Genomic DNA, 15,902 nt, shown 5'->3' on the forward strand with positions numbered 1-15,902 from the left:
CCAGCCTCCACCAGCCCCTGTATGTTACATCACACGTCAGCGACTTCAGGGTTGAATATGAATATTGAATCCCAGGCTCTTAGCGAAGCCCAAACTTCCAGGGCGATTATCGGAGGTTGCTATCACTGAGATTTAGGCTTCTGTCATAAGTGCCTGGTATGGTCCGTATGGAGCGTACGACGATGGTCGGAATTCAAAATATTTATGTCTGGCCTTGTATGTGAAATATTTTGCCATTCGCTTATCCTGCAAGTAGTATGTAAGGCACTCACATCGTGCTCAAGAGGGGGGTTTCAACGCACTCGGCCTTCTTTGGCCGGATCATATGTGAAGGGCTAGCATCTGGCGTTCTCCGAAATTGCAAGGTGGTGATCCCTACAGGGTATTTCGTCGGCCGCAAACCCCTGTGCTATGCTGGTGTAAGCGATGCGCCGCAGGTCCCTGTATGAGGTCAGTAACTCGTCAGGGTTAAACAATATTTGATGTCCAATCCCAGAGAACACCCACAAGCTTGTAGGGCGTCTGGGGCGATGCTTGGCATTCAACCCAAAACGTCAATCTCACAGCCTCCTGCCCATACACATTCCCAGATCCGTCGGAAGGTTATTCAAATCGGCACCGAATGGATCTTACTTAAGCCCGCGAACTCAATTTTAACTCGATGTGCGCAATTTAGGAGGGGATGGCAGAACAAAAAAGACATGTTTTCGGAAATGTCAGATCCTTGGAACAGGGTCGTCGTCGTTAGTTTTTCTGAGTGTTTCAAGTATGGGATCATGAGCGAATGGGGCTTGTCGACGTCGAGGGAAAAGGAAGTGAGAATCATCCCCGTGCGCCTGCCAGCTCGCTTTCATCCGAGCATGAGGAACGCACGCTAGAGTGCTATTCCGATACACAGGACTTCTGAGATCATTATGTTGTTAGAGATATACTTCTCTGGATATCATCACAAGAGGAACTAGCTTCGACGGCAAATCGAGGGTTTTGAACGACACTTCGTTGCCTCCACGAGTATTGGTTCAGGACAGCCGCGTGTTCTGGACAGCTACTCGAGAGTGCCAATTTTATCATCTGGTATGAACTTCTGGGGATTTATGTAGATCCGGTAACTCATGTGATGTTCGGGCTGCTGAATGTTAACATAGTGCGGTCGGAGTTGATCATCGATTTCTCGTTTGGAAAGAAATGACGTTCGTGTCATCACGATAGAGTGCAGTGCACCTGGTGCTCTAATCTGCCTAGCGGAGCCCAATGGTCGTGTTGGGGGTGCACCTGACGTGCGGTTCCGCGCTGGAGAGATTCTATTAACACTCGAGCGCTAGCGCTCACCGATCATGTGAAAAGCTAGTGTTTCCGCCACGACACACGAAGAAGGCGAGAACCGCAGCGGTGGAGCCTGTCCTATTTGCAACGGCAGGTGGTTCCGTACGAGCAGAATCTGAACATAGAACATACAAGCAAACATGAGCCTGAGGGCCGCACCTGGCTGCTAGGGATTGCAGTCGTCATGGATGGTATAACTAAGCGAAGGAGAAGGTGTTGGATAGCTATAGAATTTCAGTGATATGAACAACTCAAGGAGGACATGCTGCTTTTCCCAGTATTCATTATGTAGGTTGATCTCGAGAAGTCGGAGTGGCAACATGGCAACATGCTAACTTGGTAAGTAACACAATGGAAGATTAAGTAAGCAAATAGCAGTACAGCTTCTTAGCTTGTCCCCTCGGAGGCAAACTGACTGGGCATTATAGCTAAGGACGCAATTGCATACTATCCTACGCCATTATCCTAGTTCATCGGAGTTGTCCTTTCTTTTCACCTAATAACCGGTTTTTTCTTCACGAACGCATCACGAAAACCAGTGCTCATATCGCCAACCGATCGTTACTCAACGCCTCAACTTCAGCTCATGGCCCAGCCTTACTATGACGGACATCCATTAGAAGAGTATTTGACAGGTGCAGTTGCTAACCATCCTTGTAGATCACTGCTCATCCTTACTTTGCCGCAGATTCGGGTGAAGCTCCCGAGCAAATGCCTGGAAGCTGGCCACTTTTTTCGATGCTCCAGCACTCATTCACGGAGTCGCCAGCAGTCTTCAAGTACAGTGCACAAGTCGAAAAAATTTGTTTCGTTATTTTCGGCGCGCTTCAGGTATGTTTACTCTTCGTAGTCATAACACTGTTCCTGAACTCGCGTATATTATTATATCCTCGGTCAATCCATCTTTCTTCACTCACCTGCGATGCCATGAAGTTCCTCAGCTCACTCTTCACTTCTGACCGCATTTCGAAGCGCACGCAAGCTTTTGCTGAGCGCTTCAAGTATGGTGTCATCACATCCTCCCTCCTATCTCCGGGTTTCGCAACTACTCCCGTCCCTCATCCACACCGTCGTTCGTTTTCACCCCATATCCCTGGCAGACTTGCGAGCAATCACAGCAGAAGTACAAGCGGGGCCGAAAGCACTGCTACGGATCAAATTTCCCTAACAATACCCGCCGAACCCGAACCACATGTATGGCCCGTAACACTTTTCATTACTCTTGCTGTTGCAGCGCTCAGCGCTCGATTTTACGCCTTGTTTGTTTTGTTGCTTGTTAGCACACTGTATTATATGCACGTTCATCGATTGGATCTACACTCTAAACCTGACATCATCACACCTGTGAGCCTTCCAATTGTAATTTATAGGCAATGAACTTACCGTTCCTTTTGCAGTCTCTGGAAGCACTCCAAAATTTAATCACAGCGGGCAAGGTGTGGGATGCCGTTGTCCAAGATACCCTTGATACCCTAGAAAATGAAGAGCGAAGGTAATTGATATGACATCAGCGAAATGCGTGCTCTGACCGGGTCCTTTACAGTATCTTTCACGGACTATCCTCCCCAATAATGACTTTTTCGTCACTTAGGGTGGCACTATCAACTTCCCTACTCACGACCCAAACTCAATGCGACAACGTTCGTCAACTACTTTCAGCTATTGTATCTCCATCCGAGCTTGCACAGCTTTCGGAGATGTATGCCCCACCATCACCCATGAAACTCACGTTCTCTCTGAATAACGATAATCACCGGCCGCTTTCTCTGCCTGGATCTCGGCAACACGACAACTTTACTTCCGTCCGCGATCACAAGAGATCCACGTGGAATGGGTCCTACTCTGCCCTTGCACAAGCGGGAAGTCCTATGTCCCACATTGCAAAGAGGAGAGAAAAGCGGAGATCTGATCTTAGCGCACTGCTTGGTGCTGCGTCACCATCACGAAGAAGTAGTGTGAGCGCGCCCACGAGCCCATCAGCTCAACAACCAGTTCTTGATGCGGTTGAAGAGGACGACACTCACCCCGGGGCTTCATTGCTACCAGAGGGTGAGGATATTTGTTTTGGAGCCACTGCTCTTGATCTACGCCGAAAGCATCGCAGCCAGGGTATGAGCAAATTTGGGACGCCACCTCGGAATTCCGCTGTATCATTATCGAGGAGTAACTCTGACTCGAGGCACCTCTCAACAATGTCCCTTGCCTCGAGATACACGAGTATGCAAACAAGCCGGCATCCGCTCTCCTTTTCCTCTTTGAAGCAGTCACTTCAGAGCGCGCTTGCTTCAAAACGATACGCATGTTCTCATTTATTAGCTCTTCGTTTCGAAGGGGACGAGGATGATGCTTACTGGGAGGACGTGCGTTCACTCATGGGCCTCCTTACGACAACATTAGTCGATGCCTCCTCGAGACTTACTGAAGTTCTGGACGAGGTGGAGGAACAGGAACAACAATTGGAGGACGTGGCTGCATCAGACTCGTCATCCGACCTACAAGTCGCCTCTCCACTACCATCGCCTCCACTCCCCGCTCGCCCTCTTTCGCACTCGATCTCACAAATCAACTCCTTTGCGCCACTGCCCAGTGACCTTACACGGTTTGCAGCCCACGTCGATGCTATTTCTTCCGCTCTCAACGATGCACGAGACCATCTCGAGCAATGTGTGACCTCGCTGAAAGAAGATACACCTTTCGGGCATTCTCTACAGTCGTTGGCGCCCTCCATTGGGGAGCCTCCTAGTCACCCTGCTCTTCTGGCTTACGAACGTCTGCGGCGCGAGATTGGTCTTGCCTTACGGGAGTGTGAGCGCGGCCGGGAGAGGCTCACGAACATCGTACTCCCGCCAAGCCCCTCCCCAGAGGAACCAGATGACCTACCCACCTTGGCTCTCGACATGGGCAGCGATGACTCTGACAAGCCTGATGAAGCATCACCGGGCATGGACGCGCAGAACGAGGACATTGGGCTTACGGTAATCTCACCATCCGGAGAGATGTTCGATGTAGATGATGCGTCGTCCCCTCTGCTGCTCGCAGCGTCATCGCATCATTTGCCTCCACCTGGCATCGAGCAAGTGTTTGAAGCTGAGACGGGGAACTTGCCGGCGTTCACGCGTGAGCGGTCGAAGATGACGAGGGAGGAGCGGATAAAGCTTACAAGGGCACACCGGAAGAGTGGAGGTGGGGGTGTTGGTGTTGAGACTGATGAGCATGCGTCCAAGATTGAGCGGTGGGGGCCAGGTGGGGAAGTGGTGCAGGAGTTGAAAGACGTGATATGGAAGGTGGGGGAGCGGCGCAGACGGATGACGGAGGAACAGCTGAGGAATGCGGCGTCGTCGATACCAGCGTCTAGTCATGGGAGCGTGACGCCGATGGAGATTGTGCAGCAGGGTGGGTTGGGGTCGTAGTATACTACTAGCCTGGTTGTATATAGAGTATATACTTTAATTCAGTGGTGTGCACTAATGTAGTGCTTTCGGGTTTAGAGGGGTTTGAATGTTAAGGCCGGCTGAGAATTTCTTTGGAAAAGCAAGAATAATTTCTGATGTTAGGTGTGCCGAGTCTGACCGGGGGTAATACGATAAGTGATATACAGAAACTGGTATATCTCTTAAGACGAGTCCCAAAATCCATCCCAGAATTGCAGGTCTTTCCCCTGGCCCTCCCTCCATTCCTCCCGTAATATGTGCTGCCCCTGCACAAGTCTAAGCTCTCTGGCCTTCATTCGTTTGAGCTTTCGTATGGGCTCAGCAACGTCACGCTCATCATCAGTAGTCGTGCGGTCTTCAGGCGGAAGCTGCGCTGCAAAGGTGTTGGTGAACTCAAGGATCGAGTGCGTCTTGTGCAGAGCAGCGGCAACGGCGAATGACAATGGGGTCTGTGTTGCTGGATGAAGTTTGCCGTCTGAAGGCGTGGGGGATGGGTTGAAGTGCCCGAGAGTTAGTGCGGAAAAGAGGTCGCCTACTCCAGAAAAGTATCCTGGAATCAGTGGGACGAGTCTGGCGTGTACTGTTGAATAGGAGTTTGATCCTATCGTGCGGGATGAGGAGATGCAGAGGAGATAGGCTTGTTGGTCATTCGTGGAGGCTGGAGACTGCATGGTTTCAGGTATAACATCAGATAACCATGGCTGTAAGGGGATAGAGGAAATAACGACGTGTTGAACGTGCTTGTGTAGGATGGATAGGGCGTTACGGAGGGCGCTTAGGGAGAGGAGTGATACACCGGTAAGAGTCCTTTATCATATTAGATACCATCGATACATGACGAGAACAACGCTCACTCGACTTCAAACCAGTTGGGAGTGATAATGGTCGCAAAAGAAAGCATCTCCTTGTATATGGGTATTACATCTTGTGACACATAGAGCTTTCCTGAGTCACCAAGCACAGCTGTATTTGAATTATCGATATAAGAAAAACTGGCGAGGTTTTTGAAAACTTACGGTCCATAAGGTATATGAGGTGCGGGTTACGTGACTTGAGCTTTTGAGCAAGTTCCTTTATGACTTCCATAGCAGCGGCGTTTGGTATATAACCTGTGAGAAGTCTGCGAGGAGACAGCAAGCCAATCTCATCCATCATCCGAAAGATGGAAGTGAGGTCTTCTGGAGATGTTCTAGTTCCACCAAAGAGTCCATAACCTGTGTTCAAAAGAGATTTACTGCGAAGTGATGGTGGTCCTAGCGGTAGACTCACCAGTGTGATTTGAAAAATTCACGGTGTTGACTGCCTACTAGGTACAGTTAGAGGATGTCAGGCTTGAAACGAAAGACGTACATCGACATCGTAGCCTATACATTGGAGGGGAAATACGGCAGCCTTTCCGCCCACATAGCCATATGAGACGTGTGATTGAATGCTTAATATCCTGTCATTGACATCTGCAGGCTGACTGCTTAGTGTTAGTCGCAGAATCAAAGAATTCAAGCATGAATCACGGACAAGTTTGTGTCATTCACTTGAGTATTCTCTGGCGTTGAATTAATAACCATCCTCACCTCGTCGTCGATAAGTAGTAAGCACTCCGCTAGAGAGTCCCTGCATATCATGACTCGAGCGATCCGGAATGCCCGCGGCGCCCCGCCAGAACCGTATTAGATTTCCTTTTTTGTAAAGGCACCGTCGCCACGTGGCTATACAAATGGGAGGGGCGTGTTCAGTACTGACGTTGGTGGAGAGCTTAAGCTTCCGCGAGTAACACTGTTGTTTCAATAGGTCTCTGTGTTATGACTGACGGTACAAGGTTTGCTCTCTTCATCATCATCATCATTCAAACTTCTCAACCTCTGTCTTTTTATAGACTTCGTGAAACTTGGAAGGATGCACTGGAGAGCTCTGAAGCCACTTTCCGCCAGCTCCTTAGTTCTCATTCTTCATCAGAATGGAAACATATTTCTTTAGCAAGTGATTCACCCTCGCCAGGCAAGGGGAAGACACGCGCCTCTCCAACTCCTGAGCTCACCGACGTCGTTGTGCACCGCAAATCTACCAAGTCGGGCGAGAATGTATACAGAGTCGTCCTCGACGTCTCAATTACCGATCAATCTGCTCCCCTCGATTCATGGAAGGCCGTTATTACCACTCCGGAACTTAGACAGGAGTGGGACCCCTCGGTTGAGAGCGCGCATTTGGTAGAAATGTTTGATCGCCAGACACGAATATCAAAGACTAATTTTACCCTTGGCTGGCCTGCCAAGTGCGTAAACTTTATGTTCGTTTTCAAGTTTTATTGATTTTTATGCCAGTCCACGGGATGCTGTAACGATTTCACGCCTCTACCAGGATACATCTACGATAATAGATATCTCTACCTCTTTACCACGCTCATCTGACGAGCCAGCGTACTTGAGGCCATCGCCTCCATACGTCAGATCGCAAGTTGCATGTAGGTCATTTCGTTGTCCCATCCCCGCTTCGCTAATAACGTTTAGTGTTCGCTTGGTGTATTCAGTATGTTCAACCATCCTCAGCCGCACAGCCGCACTCCCCGGCCGATCAAATCAAACGACGTATGTCGACATATATGGCCCAGCCACGTCTTCGCATTACGTGTTTCTGGCAGCATGACCTGCGTGCGATTTGGAATTTTGGCTCCGCTTCCAGTGTGTGCCAGCAATTATGCACGATGATGCTGGGTCTGTATAAGACCGTCCTAGCACGTGGCTCTCGCATACCAGTGCTTGCAGGTCACGGATATGGAGTTAGCATTGAGAAGATACGGTTTCAGCTCGACAGGCAGGCTCTTTCCATTGAATATGTAATACACTCGGAGGAAGAAGACCATGTAGGGGAGACAGGTCAGGGACTAGACGTCATTAAGGAACACAGGCGCCTCGTACGCTCCCTTGAATGCGTCCTGTCATCGAATGAAGGGTGGGATGTCCAACTAACTGTGAAAGGCTCCTCTCAGAAGGTTGAAAATCTCCCTTGGAACGCCACTGCCTCGCGACAGAAGCCTTCTTCTCCCATCATGGGGAATAAGCCACCGGAACTAACGGTTCTCCGTATATCCCATGCGCCTCTTCCTGACGATCATTCTATAGTCAAAGTTCGCGCGGTTATAGAGCTCTCTGCGCCCTCCAGTGGAATCAGGCTGAATGGCCTTCCGCAGACCATTCAGCTTCTCGAAGAACGCGATCCGTTATCTTTCGTACGGCAGCAGCAACAACAACAAATTCTACAAGATGCTACTAGTGCTGCGGATGTGAGCTTCCAAACGTCATCCTCAGTAAGCTCCGTTGCATCGAGCTCCACAACACCTACAAGACCACAACTGGCGCCTTCGATGACTGAGCGATCTGTGACGGCAGAGAAAACGATATTGTCGCGCGTGAAAAGGAGTTATATATACTTCTCGTCACTATTGCAGGAGCCAGAAGCGAAGTGGAAGCGAAGTGAGTGGAACTCATTTTTTGCTTCTGAACTAGTACTCAGATGTCTTGCAGCCACGGAAGCACGCGGGGTGTCAGTGACTCAATTGGATTCTATTGATCCGACCCTGGTGGTGTATAGAGCAGAAGCCACCTTTGTCGGCCTTGGATTATGGGACTTGTATGGCGCGTTGGTTTCGCCTGGTGCTAGGGTGTTTTGGGACAAGCAACATGAGGATGCAACGCTTCTCGAAGATGTGAACGAGTTGACACAATTGTGGCATTTCAAGACCAAATCTGCATGGCCTGTACAGTGCGCAAATCTCACTGGTTATCACTATGAATTACTTCTGACTTGAGTATAGGGGTCGAGACACCGTGCTCTTGAAAACTGTCTATAAATCTCCTACCACAATCCACGTCTTCTCATTCTCAGCTGATGACCCATACTTGTTCCCTTCCATCCCTCCTCAGGACCCAACTCTCATTCGTACGCAGGTCGATCTCCAAGGATGGGCCATCGAAACCCTTTCTCCAAGCACCACCCAGCTCACCTTACTCGAGCAGTCAGATCCCAAAGGATGGTCCAACAAAGCAAGCATACCACAGGCTATGATCTCTGCTCTCGCTGGCGTCGGTGACTTTGTCATTAAGTGCGGCGGTCCCCCAGTAGTGACACGACTTGCGGGGGCGAAAGCTAACGACATGAGATATGATCATGAGAGGGGTGCTTTTCGCGTCGAGTATGAAGGCTCAGAGAATCGCCGAGCATCCACAACCATCACGGAAGATTCGGCAAATGAATCAGCCGTAGCCACCAATTCTCGCACGATGCACACGATTGAGTGCGAGATCCGTTGTGACATGGACACGTGGGCATCTGCATTTGATGTTGTCGTCGACCCCCCTCCGCATAGTATCACAGCCCTGCGTCGTCACCGATTGTCCGCCGGTGGAGGAGGGCTATGGTTGACGCTCACACATGATGCTTTGTTCGCTGCAGATGAGAGACTTCTGGCTATTGTGCGCCGTGGGCCCATGGGACCTGGGAAAGATAAGGGTGTTGTGATGGTCAATGGGGCACGTGTAATTGTCGATGTCGAAGAACTTCCTGAGCAGGAGATTAAGGCACTTGCGAAGCGCAAACGCATCAAGCCTATACGCGTTCCGCTCGACCAACCCCCAGTCGTGGGTGTCATTCGACGGCGGCGGGCAGAGTGGGATGCAGACGGCGATATTCCGAATAGCTCAGATTCTACCCCCAGAAATTTATCACCCGAACCCCCCGAACTTACGAAGCCCACGCCAATATCAACGTGGTTAACATCTCCGAAGATCGCGAGTCCGCTTGCCAACTTTTGGTCGACTGCTGTAGAATCAGCGACGACTACGACACAGCAAGCGGTTGCTGCAATGGCTCCTGGAGACGGAGGTGCCCCATCTGCATCACGAGCGCCTATGCAACATGCCGCAGAAGCTTTGCAATGGATGCGAGATCTCCAGTGTGGTGGTCCCGATGCAAAAACTGGATGGGTATCGCTGGGAGACAAGGGCATGTCAGTGCATCGCAAATTACTCACAGACATTTCGCCCTCCATCCCAGTGCACAAAGGCGAGAAAGTCATTGAAGGAGTCTCCGCAGAAGAGGTTGCTGCTGTTGTGACGAACTATGAGTGTCGCAAACAGTGGGATGTCCGATTCGCTTCTGCCTCGATCTTGGAGAGGTTTGGGTCGAAATGCCATACCGCGTTTATGGTGTCCAAAGGAGGGTTTCCTTTTCGTGATCGGGGGTTCTTCGTGGCGTCTATCATGGCTCGCTCTAGGCTTCCAGTCTCAAGTTTAGACCTCACACCGGGAGAGACGGGCCCCTCACAAGACGCTCGTTCTGTCATATTTTGCGTGTCCGCGTCTTTCAGCCCTGATTCAGCCGCATCATTTTCTTCATCCAAGTACAATCCTTATGCTCTGCCGATTGGGCGGGTGTATATCGACGGTTGGATGTTTGAGACCCTCGACCCGTATACCAAGGAGAACTACGCCATTCCATCAACGCGGTGCACCAGAGTCGTTGCGGTGGATTACGCGGGATCCATACCGGTAGCAATGAACTCGCTTATCAATAGCGCCCTCCCCAAGTCGATACTTGCTGTGGAGACCTACCTGAAGGCCAATTCACCCATGCCATACACGAGGCTTCCAGCAGCAGGTGTTGTCTTGGCGGAACAGAAAGACGGCACTGGAGTTAACGCTCCTACTTGGAGATTAAGGAAGAAGGACGACAATCGGAAGCTGATCGTGTCGACTTTCAACCCTACCAATCAAACACATCGCAGTGTTGTGTTGCTCACGATGCCTGGTACCATATCAAGTAAACCTGATGATCTCACTCCTAGGCCGAGCAGAGTGGGTCTGCCTACTCTTGGTCCTACTCCTGAGGCTCGGGCGAACAATTCAGTAGAACTCCCTCCATCTCCGATTCCTTCATCCACGCCATATCCTCGCAGGACCTCTTCAGCATCTGTAGGCTCTGCCTCTGAGCCCTTAAAAACATCATCTGCGTTTACGCTGAAGGGTGAAATCAGACATTCCACAGATCTTCTCGTTGCCGAGATTGTCGTAGACTCAAAACTCTATCCAGTGGGCTACGAAGTTCTTATTACACCTCGTCCACGAGACAATGCGAAGTTTATCTCCCTCGAAACCTCCCGCGAGAACGACATGGAACTGGCTTCCAGTGCAAGTACAACCGACCTGCCCATCAGTTCAAACGTATACACCATTCCTGCTTCGCCACTGCACTCATCAGGACTGAACGCGGATCGACCACCGCGACATCTCCTAAGGTTGACTTTGCCCACAGCCCAATATCAGGTGTCTACGGTAAAAGATCCACTTACGGGCGAGATCAGGACAGCACCTCCAAAGCCTCAGTGGTTTAATGATTTGCATGAAAAAGGGTTTGTGGTGCAGGTAGAGATTAAGCCTATCATAGCACCTGCTTTGGGTGTCAAGAAGAGCGACGGTGGCGTGAGTGTGAAGGTCGGCGGCGCGACTGTTGGAATTGCTAGTGAGAAGGAGTCATTAACCGCACTTGGGCGCGATGAGCTTCAGGATGATCGAGTCTCTCGTATGGCTGTGCTGCAAAGGTTGGTCATAAATCAGGTTCATGTGCGAGCCGTTGTTGACGCACATTATCAGATCCGCGGACGATGGAGACTCGTTCCCCGACGAGCTCAAAGAGCCCCTGTCCCGTGCGGATGACCTCCTTGATGATGGCGCTATCGTCGCTGCTATCGATATCAACGAAGATCCGGAAGCACTGGAGGAGAACAGGCCAAAGGTGGAAGTGATCGAAAACGGGCCGCCCTTGGTAAGTTTCTTACTAAGGATGTGATGGCTTCCCTGAGCCACGATGTTATAGGATGCCCCCGAGAACGGTACAGTTACGCAGGTTCTGCCGCAGCCATTATCAAATAGCGGATTGTTTGGATTCTTAAACGCTTATCCCAATCCGCTATCTCGTTGGTCTTCATCAGCTGTTAAGGAGGCTGTTTCACCAATGCCACAGTCTGTTTCATCCTCTCGTCGATCGTCTCAAAGCATTCCGAAGCCACCTGGTAGATTGTCGAGGACGGAGACAGAGAGCACAACCACCACGATGACAACACACATTGTTCGGATGCCGACAACATACCCACTGTCGACTGTTCTAATCACAGCGTTAATTGCTTTCTTAATTGGATCGTTGTTGCGATCGCTTCTCTCACCTGCAGACTTCATTTACGATCTTCAGAATGCCAAGGAGGGGAGCGCGGGATGGCGGGAGATCAGACGGTTGTTGGAGGTGAAGTACATTGTTGGTGGATGGGACTTCCAGATTGCGATTGTTCGTCGACATTGATGGAGATTTGGGGTTCATTAAGTGTACTGTGTACACTAGAACTCGCGTGTATTATATGCTCTAACGTATTGTAGACTAATGGAAGGAAGTAGAACGTATACATACGTAGCCAAGCCTTGACGTGCATGCGGCAAACGGCGTGTAGTTTTTTGGTGGCAAAGTCGGCGACAATTGGAAATTTCCCATCTAGTATGACCTTGTGCCTCTCGTTTGGCACGAATTCAATCTTCCCATTCGCCTGCTCCTTCTTCCTCCGCCAGGTAACTTCGTCGCCGTCGTTGTCGACGACGATCAGGCATATATCTTGACGCCGTTGTCGTCCTGTAATATCTTTCCTTTTTCCCTCATTCGTTGGCCGGAGAAAACCTGTGCGCTGTCTGTCCAGCTTGAGCTGCCTTTATATATCTTTGCAGCTTACACAGCTCTAAAGTCTCTGCCATCGACTCTATTTTCCACCCGTCAAACGCGATACGTGCACTCCCTTTTGCTGATCTTTTAAACCCCTTCTTGTGTTTCTACTTTCACTCGTCAACCTGTATCGGAGCTCTTCATGGCCACTGGCCCTCCCGGATCAATGCCTGCGCAACCTTCCGCAGGTGAACCCTCTCCCCCCTCGTCGGATCCATCTTGGGAAGGGGATAGGATGTTTGTCGCCACATATCTCATTTCCTTGCCCCAACTTAACTTGTTGGCTGCTCACCCAGGTTCAACATTTACATTTATGACTATTGCAATAAGCGTGGATTCCGTAAAACAGCTCGCGAGCTGCTGGTAGAGGCTGAAATACCACCTGACTCTGCTCCCCCCATCAACGCACGTCAGGGTCTACTTTTCGAGTACGTCCTCGACTTCTTCCCTAAGCGCTCGACTAACCCAATATGCGGTACTCCAGATGGTGGAGTGTTTTTTGGGTGCTTTTCACAGCAAAAAGCAACGGAACAGGAACGGATGACGCTATGGTCTATACGCATGTATGTGGGGCTGTAACGTTCTTAGCACTGTACCGACCGTGACCTCTGAAACAGCATCAGATGCAGCAACAGCACCTTAGACAGCACAACGCCCCCCAAATGCGGCAAGCGCCACCGGCGATGAATCGTTTCATGAACGGTACGCAAAGACCTCAAGCATCGATGCCACCAAACGGCCAGATGCCTAACGGTGTTGGACCTGCTTCTTTGCCAGGTAATCCAGGCCCAATTCAAAATGGCGCCCAAGGCCCCATGGCATTCCCAATGAACGGTCCTCAAACTAACGGTATCCCGATGTCATCGGGCGGTCCTCCAGGTCAACCGGGAAGTTTCTCGCAGTTACTACCAGGGCAGCAGAGGCCCGGTGGCCCTCCAAGACCAAATGGCGCTGCGCCTCCATTCCAATCCCCAACAATGTCACATTCACCCCATATTACAGGAGGCAACCCTGGTTCCGGACCCCAGCATTCACAGTCTATGAATCAGCTGGTAGGCCCGCCCGGCCACCTTACTAACCTCAATCGCCCTATGCACCCTTCAAATCCTTCCCTTGGCTCCGCCCCTCAGACGCAGACACCACCATTTCCGATGGGACGGTCGCCCAGTCGCCCTGGCACCCCCGGTCAAGGAGGTATGATGCAACGCAGTCCATCGTTGGTTGCCCGCCAGACGCCATCGAACGATCCAAATCTAGGCATGCTCAACCAAGAACTCAGCCGTTTACCTACCGAAGCCGTTACGGTGGTTAAAGCAGCAATGGGTTTTGGCGATAAGGAGTTGCACTCACTTAGCTTTCAAGATAAGGTACTTTCGTCGTCATCGCTATTATGGAAATCTTATTCACGTGAATTACCTGAATTACAGCAACGAATTATCAATGAGGTGCGGCAGCGGAGTGTCAAGGCATCACAACTCGGCCCTGTTCCATCGAATTTGCAAGGGATGGCTCCGCCCGGACAGCAACGCCGACCTGTTCAGCATCCAACAATGCAGCAGCCTCCACAGCAACAACAACACCAGCAACAGCAACAGCAACACCAGCAACAGCAACAACACCCACAGCGCACCATAAAACGTAACAGCACGTCACCCGGAGAAGAAGTACTGTTTCTTTTCTTGGCTTAATATTACAGCGCATTAATTTGCGAAATTTGACAGCATGGCACGCTCCCGAATAGTGAAAACTCGCCTCCGGACAGGAAGCGGCAGCGCCGCACACCTCCCCCCATGGAACAAACATCATCCATGGGCCCCGGGCCAGGATATCCGCACCCGCAACAGCAGGGTATGCCAGGTGGGCCACAACAAATGCCCAATGGCAACATGATGCGTACAGGGCCAATGCAAGGCGCGCCCATGAATAACTTCCAGCCACATGGTGTTCCACCGAACATGGGTAATCCTGGTATGGGACTGCCTATGGTTGCTCCTGGTAACGCCATGAGCCCGGGCATGGTTCCAGGACCAGGTCATAACATGATGATGTCCAATGCAGTAAGTTGTCGATTTTTGCTGCGGCCCTTGGCTACCCCTCAACTGTTCTGAAGGCCATGCAGTACCGACAGAGTATGACCGCAACGACAAAGACCCTATTAGCAGCGGCCGCTCCCGGTGCCTCTGAGCAGGGTTTCCATCCCGTGCAAGGTCAACAGCAGTTTGTTGGTTCTCAGAACAATCGAATCGGACAGAACTTGGCTCAAGCCAAACCTATGGGCGGCATGGCGCCACCTGCGTCACCAGCTATTGGTGGTCCCATGAAAGATCAGAAGGATGTTAAACCCATGATCAATAACCCTTCAGGTATGCCAGAAGGGTCACCTCACAACGCGCCTGCTGCTCCAGGCCAGGGAGGGCCTTCATCGAATCCTACGGGGAGCGCACACGGCACTGCACCCCCGACTCCGAATACCATCAACTCAAGCATCACGCAGTCCCCCGCTCCAAACGGGACACCTTCAGTACCTCCAGCTTCAAATCCCGCGAGCCAACCACAACCCAATTTATCAGATCTACCACCTAATTTCATGTCTTCAGACTTCATGCAATCTATGTCAGCATTGGAGGACCTAGACCCATCCATGTTTCGGACAGACTTTGAGCAAGACTTCCGTGAATGGTTTGATCCAGGGGGTGTGGATCATCTCAAGTAAACGGTGGATGGAAGCTATGATTTTTTCGGGCTATGTGTTTGCTTCATTCCTCTTGCTTTTCGAACATTCTTCAATTTTTACGTGTACATGTTTTTTTTGCGCTGACCCCTTGTTTTCTCTCTCTTCACACGGAATCAGGATGTCTTATTTATTGCAAAAACTGCAGCGAGCAGTGACATCTTGGCTCCTCCCAGTTTAGATAGCTTATTTTTGTCGTCGACTTGTTGCGATAGTTCCAGTTGCTGTTTGTTACCTCGCTCGGTCACCCTCTCTCATCTTGCTGCATGTATAACTAATCTCATCATGATCTACTTCTCGCTCATCTGTGTTTCATAGTCAGGGCGTCGTCGTCTATTTAAGATCTGCACAGTGCAGACGCAGTTTAAAATTACGTATACGAACGACCTATTGCTACAGGCTGTATATTCGAAGTGTCACATATGCTGCAACATCCATCAACCAGTGTACCGCTCAGTGTTGGGTCATCTCACCGGCTCTGCTGCTTCCCCTTGAATGCTGTGAGTATCCAAGACGATAGCTAGGCACTGGGCAGGTTTATCGAAGTGACCGTACTAATGCCTGTGGTCTCATGATTTTCAGGTGCCGGAGATAATAGCCCTTCTAAATGACAGCGTGTACCTGTCCTCGAGAAATTCGGCATTGGGCGCTGCAAGCGCTCGAGC

General features: G+C 50.6%; 4 protein-coding genes across 4 annotated transcripts; 3 read left to right on the plus strand and 1 right to left on the minus strand.

Annotated features, from left to right (window-relative positions):
- Nucleotides 1-1,704: 1,704 nt before the first annotated feature.
- Nucleotides 1,705-4,868, plus strand: F5147DRAFT_721459 (uncharacterized protein). Its single transcript, XM_041438869.1, has 5 exons — nt 1,705-1,958; nt 2,012-2,154; nt 2,257-2,667; nt 2,721-2,815; nt 2,867-4,868. The coding sequence occupies exons 1-5, from the start codon at nt 1,910-1,912 to the stop codon at nt 4,731-4,733; spliced, it is 2,565 nt and encodes an 854-aa protein (XP_041287077.1). The 5' UTR covers nt 1,705-1,909; the 3' UTR covers nt 4,734-4,868.
- F5147DRAFT_721462 (Ribokinase-like protein) lies at nt 4,832-6,392 on the minus strand. The gene is made up of 6 exons (XM_041438870.1): nt 6,270-6,392; nt 6,105-6,219; nt 6,024-6,057; nt 5,771-5,968; nt 5,609-5,717; nt 4,832-5,561 (listed from the first exon to the last, which is right to left on the minus strand). Exons 1-6 carry the CDS (start codon nt 6,374-6,376, stop codon nt 4,937-4,939), a joined length of 1,188 nt encoding a protein of 395 aa, XP_041287078.1. The 5' UTR covers nt 6,377-6,392; the 3' UTR covers nt 4,832-4,936.
- Nucleotides 6,393-6,481: 89 nt separating this feature from the next.
- On the plus strand, nt 6,482-12,508 carry F5147DRAFT_424437 (uncharacterized protein). Its single transcript, XM_041429767.1, has 8 exons — nt 6,482-6,570; nt 6,628-7,023; nt 7,073-7,212; nt 7,259-8,221; nt 8,273-8,510; nt 8,563-11,343; nt 11,396-11,567; nt 11,619-12,508. The coding sequence occupies exons 1-8, from the start codon at nt 6,554-6,556 to the stop codon at nt 12,096-12,098; spliced, it is 5,187 nt and encodes a 1,728-aa protein (XP_041287079.1). The 5' UTR covers nt 6,482-6,553; the 3' UTR covers nt 12,099-12,508.
- Nucleotides 12,363-15,195, plus strand: F5147DRAFT_821400 (uncharacterized protein; the record flags this gene model as incomplete). Its single annotated transcript, XM_041443701.1, has 7 exons — nt 12,363-12,743; nt 12,803-12,934; nt 12,991-13,069; nt 13,124-13,873; nt 13,934-14,170; nt 14,228-14,563; nt 14,626-15,195. Coding segments are annotated over exons 1-7 (2,199 nt in total), but the record flags the coding sequence as incomplete, so codon positions are not given.
- Nucleotides 15,196-15,902: the final 707 nt, after the last annotated feature.

This window comes from Suillus discolor (assembly GCF_016758755.1).
Source record: "Suillus discolor strain FC423 chromosome Unknown F5147scaffold_86, whole genome shotgun sequence".
Lineage (NCBI taxonomy): Eukaryota > Fungi > Basidiomycota > Agaricomycetes > Boletales > Suillaceae > Suillus > Suillus discolor.